This window comes from Mustela erminea, chromosome 18, assembly GCF_009829155.1.
Source record: "Mustela erminea isolate mMusErm1 chromosome 18, mMusErm1.Pri, whole genome shotgun sequence".
Lineage (NCBI taxonomy): Eukaryota > Metazoa > Chordata > Mammalia > Carnivora > Mustelidae > Mustela > Mustela erminea.
In genome coordinates this window covers 39,871,120-39,883,975 of record NC_045631.1, presented here as the reverse complement: position 1 = coordinate 39,883,975, position 12,856 = coordinate 39,871,120, and the positions used below count along the sequence as shown (strand labels likewise).

Genomic DNA, 12,856 nt, shown 5'->3' with positions numbered 1-12,856 from the left:
GGTCATTGTTGTTTCCTGACATAGTATCTTTAAAATTTTGCTTTATATTTAATTTTTATATGCATTTTTTAAAGACTCTATTTATTTATTTGTCAGAGAGAGAGAGAGCACAAGCAGGGGGAGCAGCAGGCAGAGTGAGAGGCAAGCAGGGGAGAAGCAGGAGCTCCGCTGAGCGGGGACCCTGATGCGGGACTTGATCCCAGGACCCTGAGATCATGACGTGAGTCAAAGGCAGACTTAATCGACCGAGCCACCCAGGCATCCATAATTTTTATATGTGGTTTGGTTTAATTTTTCCCGATCCAGAGATTTACTGTTTGTTTTAAAGAAATAGCTTTACAGCGGTATCCCAAGCAATGGCAGGGTATTCTAAAATCTAAAGCAGAATCATTCAGTAGAACTTTCTGTGATGATTGAAATGTTCCTTATCTGTGCTGTCCAATATAGTAACTGCTAGCCACATGTTCTGTTAAGTACTTGAAATGTGGCAGGTGTGACTGAGAAACTAAATTTTTTATTTTAATTAATTTACATTTAAAGTTAAATCACCACACATGGCTACTGTATTGGATGATATAGTGTTAGTATTAATAAAAGATCTAGAGCAGAGCTTCTGTAAAGGACCAGAGACAGTGATTGTTTTAGTTTTTTTGACTCATATAGTCTCTGTCACAACTGTTTGACTGCCATTGGAGTACAGAAGCAGCTATAGACAGCATATAAATGAAGGAGTTTGGCTGTGTTCCAATAAAAACTTTATTTTTGGATACTGAAATTTGAATTTCATAATTTTCAAGTGGCATAAAATAGTATCCTAATTTTTTTATCCATTTAAAAATGTAAAAACCAAAATAAGATAAAATAGAATGAAATAAAAATGTAAAAGCCAGCAGAGGAGAGGAGGAAAAAAAGGTAAAAATCCATTCTTATTTCACACGCCATGCAGAAATAGGTGGTAAGTTGTAGTTTGCAGAACCTTGATCTAGAGTGTCCATAAGGATAAATGATAGAGATGCAAAAATTCATGTGTTCATTCAATAAATATTTATGGAGTGTCGATCATGAGTAAACACTCTTCTGGGACCTGAAGATACAGCAAAATAGCAATAAAAAATATAGACAAGGAGTGCGTGGTGACTCAGTTGGTTAAGTGTCCAACTCTTGGTTTCTGCTTGGTAATTTTCTCAGGGTTGTGAGATCAAGCCCCACTTTGGGGTCTATGCTAGGTGTGAAGCTGCTTGGGATTCTCTCTCTCCCTCTCCCTCTGCCCAGCCCCTCCCAAATATGTGTGTATATGTGCCAGGTGGTGACAATGAAGAGATTTTAATGAAGATAAATGAAGGGTAAAAGAGAAGAACATAATGGTGGAGGATGATATTTTTGTTAAGTTTTTAATTTTAATTCCACTAGAGTTAACATGCAGTGTTATAGTAGTTTCCGGTGTACAATATAGTGATTCAGCAATTCTCTACATTAATCAGTGCTTACCATGATAGGAGTACTCTTTAATCTCCATCACCTGTTTCACCTACCCACCCTCTCCCAACCATGCAATTCCCCCACCCATAGAGGACGATGTTTTATATAAGGTAGTTAGGTAAAGCTTGTTTGGTAAGGTGAATTTTGAGCACACACCTGAATGAAGAGAGGAAGTGGGCCCCATGGTGATCTAGGGAAAGAGCATTCTGGCCAGAAGGAAAGGTAAATATAAAGGTCTTGAGGCAGGAGTATGATTTACTTATCAAGTAAGAGAAGAGATGTAGAAAATAGAGGAGATTTTTTTTTTTTTTTGAGGAGATCTATACTTAAAATTAACCCATTTTGGAGTTCTTCCATCATTGGCACCATTTATGTGTAAACATCAGCACAGGAAATTATATTTATTTCAAAAGAAATATAAAGACCCTCCGTTCTTAACATTCTAGAGGATTCTTTTGGAAAATATTTTAAAGCTATGTTGATGGCCAATATATTAAAAAAACCCTAGCAGACCCCATCAAATAGAACATTTCTGAGAGTTTGGACTAAAGTTAAAGAAATTACAAAATGATCCATTAAAAACTGAAAAGTTTTTGCTGTGCTTAGAACTATTTAACAGGTTCTAGTCTTCAGTTGGAAATTCCTTCACTACCCACTACCGGGCTTCATGTTTTTATGAGGACCTTTAAGTTTAGATGGAAAAAATGTACTTCAATCTTTTTTGTCTTTATGTTTTGTGGGGTTTTTTTTTGTTTGTTTGTTTGTTTTTGGTTTTTTTTTAGTGCCTACGGAGAATATCTATGTAGCCTGATTATAATTGATTTTAATGTTTCCTTTATCTGAATACTAAGGTAGTCAGAATCTCCTTTTTCTCTTAGAAACTGTACTAAGTTGTTTCTGGTGTTATTTACAGCACACAAAAGCTTCTTGAAAAAATATTGAGAGCTATTTAAATGCCATTGTCAGAGACTTTAAAAGGTTCAGGGGACTGGGACCTTTTTTCCTTTAGGTCACCAAATCAAAAGCCGCCTTGCTCTGTAGTAACTAAAAGATATTTTCACATGAAGGTTGTTTATGTGAAACCTTTGAGCTAGTTTTCTTTCTTTTTTTTTCCTGTTACAAATCCCTTTCGTGTGCAGTTAAAAGTTTCACATTTAGGTTTTTCTTTTTTAACTTTTTTTTAAACGCTATCAAACTTAAACAAAAGTTGCAGTGCAGTACAAAAACTATTTTTTCAAGAATTTTGAGGCGTGGGGTGCCTGGGTGGCTCAGTGGGTTAAGCTGCTGCCTTCGGCTCAGGTCATGATCTCAGGGTCCTGGGATCGAGTCCCGCATCGGGCTCTCTGCTCAGCAGGGAGCCTGCTTCCTCCTCTCTCTCTGCCTGCCTCTCTGCCTACTTGTTATCTCTCTCTGTCAAATAAATAAATAAAATCTTTTTTTAAAAAAAAAAGTATTTTGAGGCTAAGTTGCTGACATGATGCCCTATCACGGTTGAAAACTTAAATGTACTAAAGTGTACTACTTCTACATAACATAAAACAACGTCCAAATCAGGAAATAAACACTGATACATTACTACCATTTAATTCTCAGACCCCATTCAGATTTCTCCATTTGATTCTACAGTGTGAATTTACTGCAGGAGGAGTCAGCTCAGAATCACACATTGTATTTAGTTGTCAAGTCTCCTCACTCTCCTTCAGTCTGGAACAACTTCTTGGTTCCTCATCTTTCATGACCTTGACAATTTTGGGTATTACAAATCTAGTTATCTTGTCAAATATTCCTCAGTTAGAGTTCATTTTCTCATGGTTAGGTTCATCTTATATGTGTTTGGCAGAAATATCACAGAAGTGATTCTGCCTTTTGTTATCAGATGGCACATAACTTTCATTTGTCCCATTACTGATAATGATCACTTTGTTTAGTTACAGTAGTGCTCTTTTCATCTTTGTAATAATAAGTAATTTGGGAGAAGCACCTTGAAACTATATAAATATTCCATTCATCATCTGACTTTCAGTTTACTTACTTATTAATGTCAATATGGACTCATGAATTTGTTTTTTTCAATAAGTTATAATCCAGTACTATCATTATTATTTTGATACTTTCCCTGTCTCATATTTGTCCAATAGAAACCCCTTCAAGATGATTTCTGTATCCTTTAACATATCTGCGTCCATCTTACACTTTTCCCTGCCATTTCTTCAAGTCATTTCTCCAAGGAGCCTCGTTCCTTTAAGCAGAGAATGATATTTAGAAGTTAATATCTGGATGCCAGAAGTTGTTGTGGTGTCATTGCTCCCAGGACCTCTCAGTTGACAGGGCTAGGGACTATATATATATACATATACATATACACACATTTACATCTGTATTACATCTGTATTTTATATCTGTATTATATAGAGTGGAAGTCATGTGTTCACACCAGTACTTTCATTTCCAATACAGTACCACAGGGCTTTTTGTATTTGTAACTCCCTTCTCTGACAGAGAAAAATCTGGCTCTTATCTTTGCTATATTTACTTACTGGATCAAGCCTCTTTGTACAATCAATCATCCATTGCCTCTATCATCCCTTCCTTAGCACGGATGCTTTTCTTACCTCATTTGGGTTCTGACATCCTGTACAATAGCTATGGTGCTATGTAGACATTCTTTTCAACTGCTTAGGCTATGACACTCCATGCAAGGCTGTCCCTAACATGTAAATGCCCTCTTCATTCCACTCAAGTTCTGGTATTTTACACTGGAGCACCCCTCTGCATGGAAGCTCTGCCCACTGTCCCCATGTAGGTGCATTGCTTAATCCACTTCGGCTCTTAAAACTCACACCAGACCACCTCTATGCAAAGATATCCTATGTATCGTGCTTAGGTTCTGACTCATGCTAAGCTGTCCCTTATCTTGGATACCTTCTTTATCCTTCTTCAACTCCAGCTTTCCAGGTCAGGCAATTCTCCTGCCCGAATGCCCTCTTTAGCCTACTCAGGCTCTGATTTCCCATTTGTCTGCTTTCCATATAGAATCCGTCCTTACCTCATTCAGACTGCCCATTCTATATGTCATACTCTTCAGGGTAGTTAGTCTCCAGCAGCCTGCCCTGGGCTCTGTCCCTTCCTTGCATAGATATTGCTCTCTCCCATCTTAGGTTTTGACACTCCATACCAGGCTGCTCCTTTGCTTATTTTAAAAATATGTGTATTTTTCCTGCCTTTATGCTTTGCTGCTATCATCTAATGGATAATCTGTTAAAATTTTAAAATTAAAATAGAATATAAATACAGTGACTATATTTTTCAAAACAAAAATTAAAATATGACCAGACAACAGTATTAAATATTTGAAATTAATACTGTCCTGAACAGTTTTGGGTATATGATCATCATTAAACTAAAGAACAAAGAAGATTTTTCCAGCAATGGAGGAGTACCTCCTATTGACCCAGCCTTCCAACAGATAACAATGATAGATTCTGGACAAAATATGAAAAAATCTATTACACGAAAGCATTGGAAAATGTCAGAACCAACCTGTTTTTATGTTTGTTTGTTTTAACCCAAGGGTAGGCACCAATTTTAGCCTCAGGGTGACCAAAACTTGGGTAGATAATCTGCAGTTACACTAGCTTAAGAAGCCATAGCAACCATAGAAGGCTGGGAAGTAAGGAGGGAAATCGGTATGAAAAAGGCAGATGGCTTTTTTTTTTTTTTAAGATTTTATTTATTTGACAGAGAGAAAGATCACAAGTAGGCAGAGAGGCAGGCAGAGAGAGAGAGGGGTAGCAGGCTCCCTGCTGAGCAAGGAGCCTGATGCAGGGCTCAATCCCAGGACCCTGGGATCATGACCTGAGCCGAAGGCAGAGGCTTAACCCACTGAGCCACCCAGGCGCCCCGGCAGATGGCTTTTTTATCTGTAAATTCTCTGGCTGCTCCAGATCTCTAGCTGATCACTGAACCACACATATATGGGGTCACACTCTGAGCAGCCCATCTGAGGCTAAAATATTGAACAGAGATTTATGCCTCTGCAAGATATCAGCTTGTGCCAATTTCCCTGGGACTATGAAAGTTCTCTAATCTAGAAAAATCCTCAATTCCAGGCATGCTAGAACATTTGGTTACTCTAGTTGCTGCTCACTAGAGACAGAATTTGAGTTTGAGTCTAGGCAAGTTAACTGCATGCTTTAAAAAGTAAAGTAAACAAAGAAAAACTCCTATACTCTCCAGAGGAATTTAACAGAATCCAGAAATTCTGTAACATTTCATTTATGATGTCCAGAGTACAATACAAAATCATTAAGTCATATGAAGAAGTAGGGAAAGGGGACCCATACTCAAGATAAAAGGAAATCAATGGTGACTGACATCAAGATGACACAGATATTGGAACTGGAAGAAAGGATCTTAAACAGCTATGCTAATTATACCCAAAGATGTAAAGGAAAATATGCTTGTAATGAATTAACAGATAGGAAATCTTGGCAAGGAAACTATGATAAAAGAACAAAATGGAAGTTCTAGAACTAAAAGTTATAATATCTGAAATAGAAAACTCACTGGACAAACTTAACAAATTAAGATGACAGGAGAAATAGGAAGTGCACTTGAAGACATATCAATGAAAGTATTCAATCTGAACAACACAGAGGAAAGAAAAGCCACTGGGGTGGGGGGAGAACAGATACTCAGGGAGTTGTGGGAAAATATTAAAAAATCTAACATACATGCAGTTGGAGTCCTAGAAGGAAAGGAGCAAGAGGATGGAAGAGGAAAAGTATTTGAAGAAACAATGGCTGAAAATGTCTTAAGTTTAGTGGAAAACATAATTTTACAGAAGTTTAGTGATCCTAAGTGGGATAAATTCAAATAAAATCACACCTAGATATACCATAGTCAAACTGCTGAAAATCAAAGATAAAGAGAAAATATTGAAGCATTCAGAGAAAAAGAATACATTATATATAGGAAAAAAATAATACAAATATCACTGACTTCTCATCAGAAACAATAGAGCCTAGGAAGTAGTAGAATGCCATCTTTGAAGTGCTGGAAGAAAACTGTCAATCCAGAATTCTGTATCAAGTAAAAATATCCTTTAAAATTAAAAGCGAAATTAAATAAAAATCTTTAAAAAGGGGTGGGGGCAATGCCTGGGTGGCTCAGTCTTTTGAGCAGCCACCTCTTCATATTGGCTCAGATCATGATCTCACAGTCCCGAGATCAAGCCCCATGTTGGACCCCACACTCAGTGTGGAGTCTGCTTGTCCCTCTTCCTCCATCTTTGTCCCTCCCCCCACACTACTCCCTTGCTGTCTCTCTTTCTCTCTGTCTCAAATAAATAAATAAAAACCTTTAAAATTGAAGGCAAAATAAAGATATTTACAAATAAATGAAAACCAAGAAAAATTGTCACTCACATAGTTCCATGACTAGAAATGCTAATAGAAGCTCTTTTGACCAAAGAAACATGATATCAGATGGGAACTCATGTTTTCAGGAAAAAATGGAAAAGTACTAGAAATGTTAAGTACAAAGTAATAATTTTTTTCTCTTAATCTCTTTAAAATACAATTACTGTATAGGTAATTCCTTTTATTCTCCTTGAGGTACTTTTTAGGGAGGATAGAGGGAGGAAAGAACAGTCCTGCTCTGAAGAGGAAATCTGCTAAAACTTCCAAAATGGTATCCTTATTAAATGCTCCAAATCTGAAAAAAATTTACTCTAAGTAGCTAATATTTATAATCCTTTTTATTTTCAGATACAAAACCAAATGTGGAACTGAAAAGCACTCAGGAACAGTCTGTGTCCACAGGTAACATCAGGTCTTTCTAGAAATATATCTTTACGGAAATTACCAAAGGTAGAAGAATATTCTGATCACAGTAAAAATGCTATGGAAGTATGTTGGAAAAAATTTGGTTGTCTCTTTCTGACACAAAAATAACTCATCCATTTAGATTACATAAATTCTTTGGCATTATTGGGCCAAATCACACCCTACTTAATGTTGATCACTGTTGTTTTTTTTCCTTAAAAATTTTTTTTAATGGACTGGTTTAAATAAAGACAGTTTTTGTTGAATGGTGTAGTAGCTCCTGTTTTATCTACCTGTGCTTTTCACTATAGATAGATGTCAGCGAACCTTTTTGTGTAAAGGGAAAGTTAGTACATTTTTAGACTTTGTGTGGGCCATATATAGTCTCTGTTTCATATCCCTTTTAATTTATTTTTTTAAATTTTATTTTATTTTTTCAGTGTTCCAAGATTCATTGTTTATGCACCATCCCCAGTGCTCCATGCAATACGTGGCCCCCTTAATACCTACTGCCAGGCTCACCTAACCCCCCACACCTCTTTCCTCCAAAACCCTCAGGTTTTTTCTCAGAGTATTTCATGGTTCATCTCCCCCTCTGATTTCCCCAAATTCACTTTTCCTTTCTTTCTCCTAATGTCCTGCATGTTATTCCTTATGCTCCACAAGTAAGTGAAACCACGTGATAACTGGAGGAGATTATACTGAGTGAAATAAATCAAGAAGAGAGTCAATTATCATATTACTTTTTAAATAACCCTTTAAAAATATAAAAACCATTCCTACCTCCTGGGCCCATACAAAAACAAGTCATGGCTAGATTTGGGTCTCAAGCCATAGTTTGCTGACTCCTGCTCCAAAATAAACTATAAACATTTAAAATATTTTCCTAAAAATAAGTTCTATGTTTTCTAGATTGATTAACTCACTTTGGATAAAAATTTATGCTATATTACAAAACTTATCACTCAAGTATCTTTTTGTCAGTTATATTGTCAATTATAACCTTATATTTTAATTGAACCTGTACCTCATGTTAGTTGTTCAGGTGTGCACTTTATATTAGTCATTTTGAGCTTGAGAAAAGTGAGCTACTATTTAGAATAGTGTTTTAGAGTTCACAGAGTATATATTACAACATGCAGAAATGAGCAATTTAATGTGTTTATAAATAAAAACACGAGTCCATGATAACCATATTTTTAGCACTTCTTCATCATGGATTTTATGAAATATGTTTCCATTTTACTACTGGATTCCAGCAAAAGTCCTGCTCCATGTGTTCAGTCAAGGGTGCAACTGAAAGGAATGCCACCCCAAAGTTTCTAGTCACTTCTCCTACTTCACCTAGCTTTAAAAGCCATAGGATTCAGTATCTTTGACTATTTGTTGTATGTAATTGTTATTCAATAAATATTTCATTGAACATTAGGAAGGACATTAGGAGTTTGATAGAAAGTGAATGAATTTTTAGTTTATTTCTTTTGATAACATCTTTTTAAGCTACCATGTTTGAATATGAAATAATACCAGCTACATATTCCTTTTTTTCTAATATCTAATATTATCAGTATTTATATAATATACAAATATATTTAAATATAGTTCTATTAAACTTGATTTTTAATATCTTTGCTATTTGTATAAGCATGCTTTTATTATGTCTGTTCCCTTTCACTTATGAACTCCTGTAATATGTTATATTTCCCTTACTCCTTTGTCTGAGTCTACATTATAGACCTGTATTATCTCTTGTCTGAGTCTTGCATTATAGTTATGATCTTGTCTTATCTACATCTGCAAATTATAAGCTCCTTAAGGACAGGAATTATGACTTACTCATATCTGTAGCCTTGTCTGCATTTAGTAAATGTTCAAGGAAATAAAGGAACACGAGGGTCAATACATCTTCCTCAGAATCACATTTATAATGTGAACAGAAAAGGAAAATAAGTTTTGATATACTGTTGCTTATGGTTTTCTCTCAGGAAAACATGTTTCCCAAATTGGGTTATGCCAGTGTTGTTGAGCTCAGTATTTCTCAACACTACATAAATGCTTCTTGTTCATAAATAGCAGTCGTGTTCTACTGAATATTGTGAGACATCCCAAAAGAGAGAGAATTTCTGCCAGGAAAGAACGTGAATGCATTTTAACTCGGGTGCACCCTGGGCATATTTCTGAACCTCAAGAGTTTTCACATATATTCCACTTGGGGTATATATGAAAGGGATACTGGGTCATTAAGAGATTATGCTAAAATGGGATGCTTCTTAATAAAAATATTACATTTTTACATAAAAAATTTTATATTGTAAAAATCCTTTAAAGTTGGTCTACACGGTTAAAATTCTTTTTATCTCCTAGAAGACCCAGTGATTTTGAATGACTATGATTTAACCAAACCACATGAAACAGAAAATGTGGACAATGCAGAAGGCCCAACCAATGAAGATGAAGATCTAGGAGGTGAGTCATTTTTATGGACTAAAAATAGTTACAGATATGGTTGAGGCTTAATATATAGAAGAAATCAGGATCTCCCAAGGAAAACATGGATTTATGGATTGAGTTGGGAGTAATTAAGTTTTCTTCATTTTATAAGCTTAGTATTTAGGGGCTCCTGGGTGGCTCAGTTGGTTAAGTGTCTGCCTTTGGCTCAGGTCATATCAGGGTCCTGGGATGGAGCCCTACATTGGGCTCCCTGCTTAACGGGGAGTCTGTTTCTCCCACTCCCTCTGCCATTCCCCCTGCTTGTGCTTTCTCACCCACTCTGTCTCACTTTCATATTAATTTCTAAAAAATATTTTAGAGCTATTTAAAAATATTTTTTAGAAATTAATATTTAATTATTTGCCAAAGGATATCAGCAAACTTTGAGAATTTGAGGTGCTTATTCAGAGTTCAAGTATACCAACTTCATTTTTTAAATGTGTATTTGACTCTTTTCCATTTTAAAAATAAGGAATGTTTATTAGAGAAAGTTTGGGGTATTTCCCAACACCAACAACCAGTTCTCCAATTCTTCATACAGTAACTAGGCATCCAACAATCCAATTCAATTCTCTTACTAACTCCTGGAGTTAGCACAGAACCCACAGGTTAAGGGCTCAGTCCCACCAAGACTGCCCTCACTTTAGACACCAGTTGAAACTACCAGGTCTCCACATTACCTGCACTTCTGTCCAGCTTGGTTACATATGCAGGGTTTTTCACAACTACTACCTTCAATTTTAATAAGGTGCTAGAATCTAGGAAAACACTTTACTTACTATTATTAGTTTATTACAAAGGATAAAACTCAGATGGAAGAGATACATAGGGCAAGGTATGAAGTAGGAGGGGATGGAGCTTCCACACCCTCTCTGGGCACACCACCCTCCCATCGTCTTGGTGTGTTCACCAACCCAGAAACTCTCTGAAACTTATTGTTCAAGAATTTTTATAGAGCTCCGTCTTCAGTCCATCCCACCCCATCACTTTGTCTTTCTGGTGACCATCCTGTCCTAAAGTTATCTAAGGTCCTTACCCGAAGTCATCTCATTAGCATAAACTCAGATGAGATCAAAAGGAGATTGTTATAAATAACAAAAGATACTCCTATCACTCAGGAAATTCCAAGGGTTTGGGGAACTCCTGTGCCCTGAACCTAGGACAAAGACCAAATATATTTTTGTATTTTACCATAAGCTACCTACTGGTCTTTGACCATGAATCTCTTACAGCAAAAGGATTGTAAAAGTCAAGGTACTGGTAGGGTGCCTGGCTGGCTCAGTGGGTTATCAGGATCATGATCTCAAAGTCATGGGATTGAGCCCCTGTCAAGCCCTGTGTCTGGCTCTATGCTCCGTGCAGAGGCTGCTTGAGATGCTCTCTCTCCTTCTTCCTCTGCCCGTTCCCCCTGCTCGTGGGCTTTAAATAAATGAATAGATGGATGAATGGATAGGTTAGATAGATAGATAAAATCTTTTAAAAATAAATAAAGTCAAGGAACTGACACATTACTACAGTCACATTCAGTCATTAATAATTATTCCAGCCCAACCTGGCAATTCACAGACCTGTACCCCTGGGGATAAAAATATATGTTTATAAAAAATAAAAAATTTTAAAAAATAATAATTATTCCAGCCCATCATCATATCATATGAAAATGTCTCCCAGGGTGAGGCCACTTAGATTTGCAGGCTTCCATTTGATTTTGTCAGGTTCCAAAAACAGGACTGGTCTCCGCAATATATAGCTTCCCCTTTTCAACATCTGGTATAATTGAACTGAGAGACAATATATATTATCATCTTACTCTGAGCCTCTCTTGAAATTTTAATGTAATACTGGATTTCCTTCATTACCCTTTGATTCATTTCATTTTGATTCATTTCATTCATTTTGATTCATTTCTTTACCCTCAGCTACTATTCCGTCTTAATTTCTACCTGAACCTTTCCATGTTTGGAAGGAACTTTAGGTTTAATGGCTGTGCTGGTCTAGATTGCAGGCAGCAATACTAGTCTAGCAAGTGCCTCCCCCTCAATCCATTCTTGTTCCTACAGGGTAGAGGTACTCAGGTACAAAACCTGCTGAATCTTTATACCACTAGCAGCAGAGCTGGTTTCACTGTTATCTTCAGTTTGGGCAAATGGAGTGAAGGTATAACCTGCCCTATCAGGCCTTTAGCTATTCCAACATAAAGATTTAAAACTGTAGTTATGGTTTCTTGCCTGAGAATCATTTTGTTTCCAGTACTTGTTGCAGCCGTATCCCATGACTACTCCAACAAGTAGGAAAGAGAAAGTTGAGGTGATGAAGAAAAAAAAGTTGAGTGAAAGAAAAAAGTATGGTAATCAAACCAGTGTCCTCTCCCCTTGGGAAGAATTATAATCATACCAATATATTCCCCCCATGGAAAGAAATTGCATAGTCACATTAGTGCCCTCCCCCAACCCTCTTCCCCAGATCCACCAGAAAAACAGGAATCCATCAGTGAGGATACGCCCTTAGCCCTGCTCATGTTGAGTGTGAGCACACATTCTTAAAGACATACACAAGCCCTTCGTGCCTACAAGTTTCCCTGTTTTAAACGTTTCAGCTGCCTATTCCAATTCTCTATGAAACTATTCTTCTGAGGACAATATCTCTCTGCCTGTCATTTAATATTATAGACTGTAAAGTGTATTTCTTGTCCTAAAGAAATGTGATTTGGTGGTCCAAATTGGTACAGTATCTTCCAATCCATTTTTTTGTTAATACTCTGACCATTTGCACCTACCACCAGGTAAGCAATGCACAGTCCAGAATCAATGTCTAAAACCCATTTGTAGCCCTTCTACCCTGGTTATTGGCATTGGTTCAGTATAATTTACTTGCTAGTGGGAGGGGCCTTCCCTCTGAGGACTCTTTCCCTTAGACATAGGCTGCCTCTGTCTCTCTTGATGGCATTTTGAGTGCAAAGGGAATATGTCCAGATTCAGCCCTCTGTATTGCCGTGGTCCCCAAATGCCTCCTCCTTTTATGAACCCAGGTAGTCACTTCAAATAAGTACAGTGTGATATCCA

General features: G+C 36.8%; 1 protein-coding gene across 4 annotated transcripts in view; it reads left to right on the top strand.

Moving 5' to 3' along the window:
* IKZF3 (IKAROS family zinc finger 3) overlaps window positions 1–12,856 on the top strand; it is an 87,095-nt gene that overhangs the window by 18,667 nt on the left and 55,572 nt on the right. For 3 of the 4 annotated variants that reach the window (XM_032320779.1, XM_032320780.1, XM_032320776.1), the window contains exons 3-4: window positions 7,248–7,301; window positions 9,669–9,770. In XM_032320779.1, the coding sequence (XP_032176670.1) occupies window positions 7,248–7,301; window positions 9,669–9,770 (156 nt within the window). The remainder of the gene's footprint in view (window positions 1–7,247; window positions 7,302–9,668; window positions 9,771–12,856) is intronic. The other variant, XM_032320777.1, reaches the window with a different exon arrangement.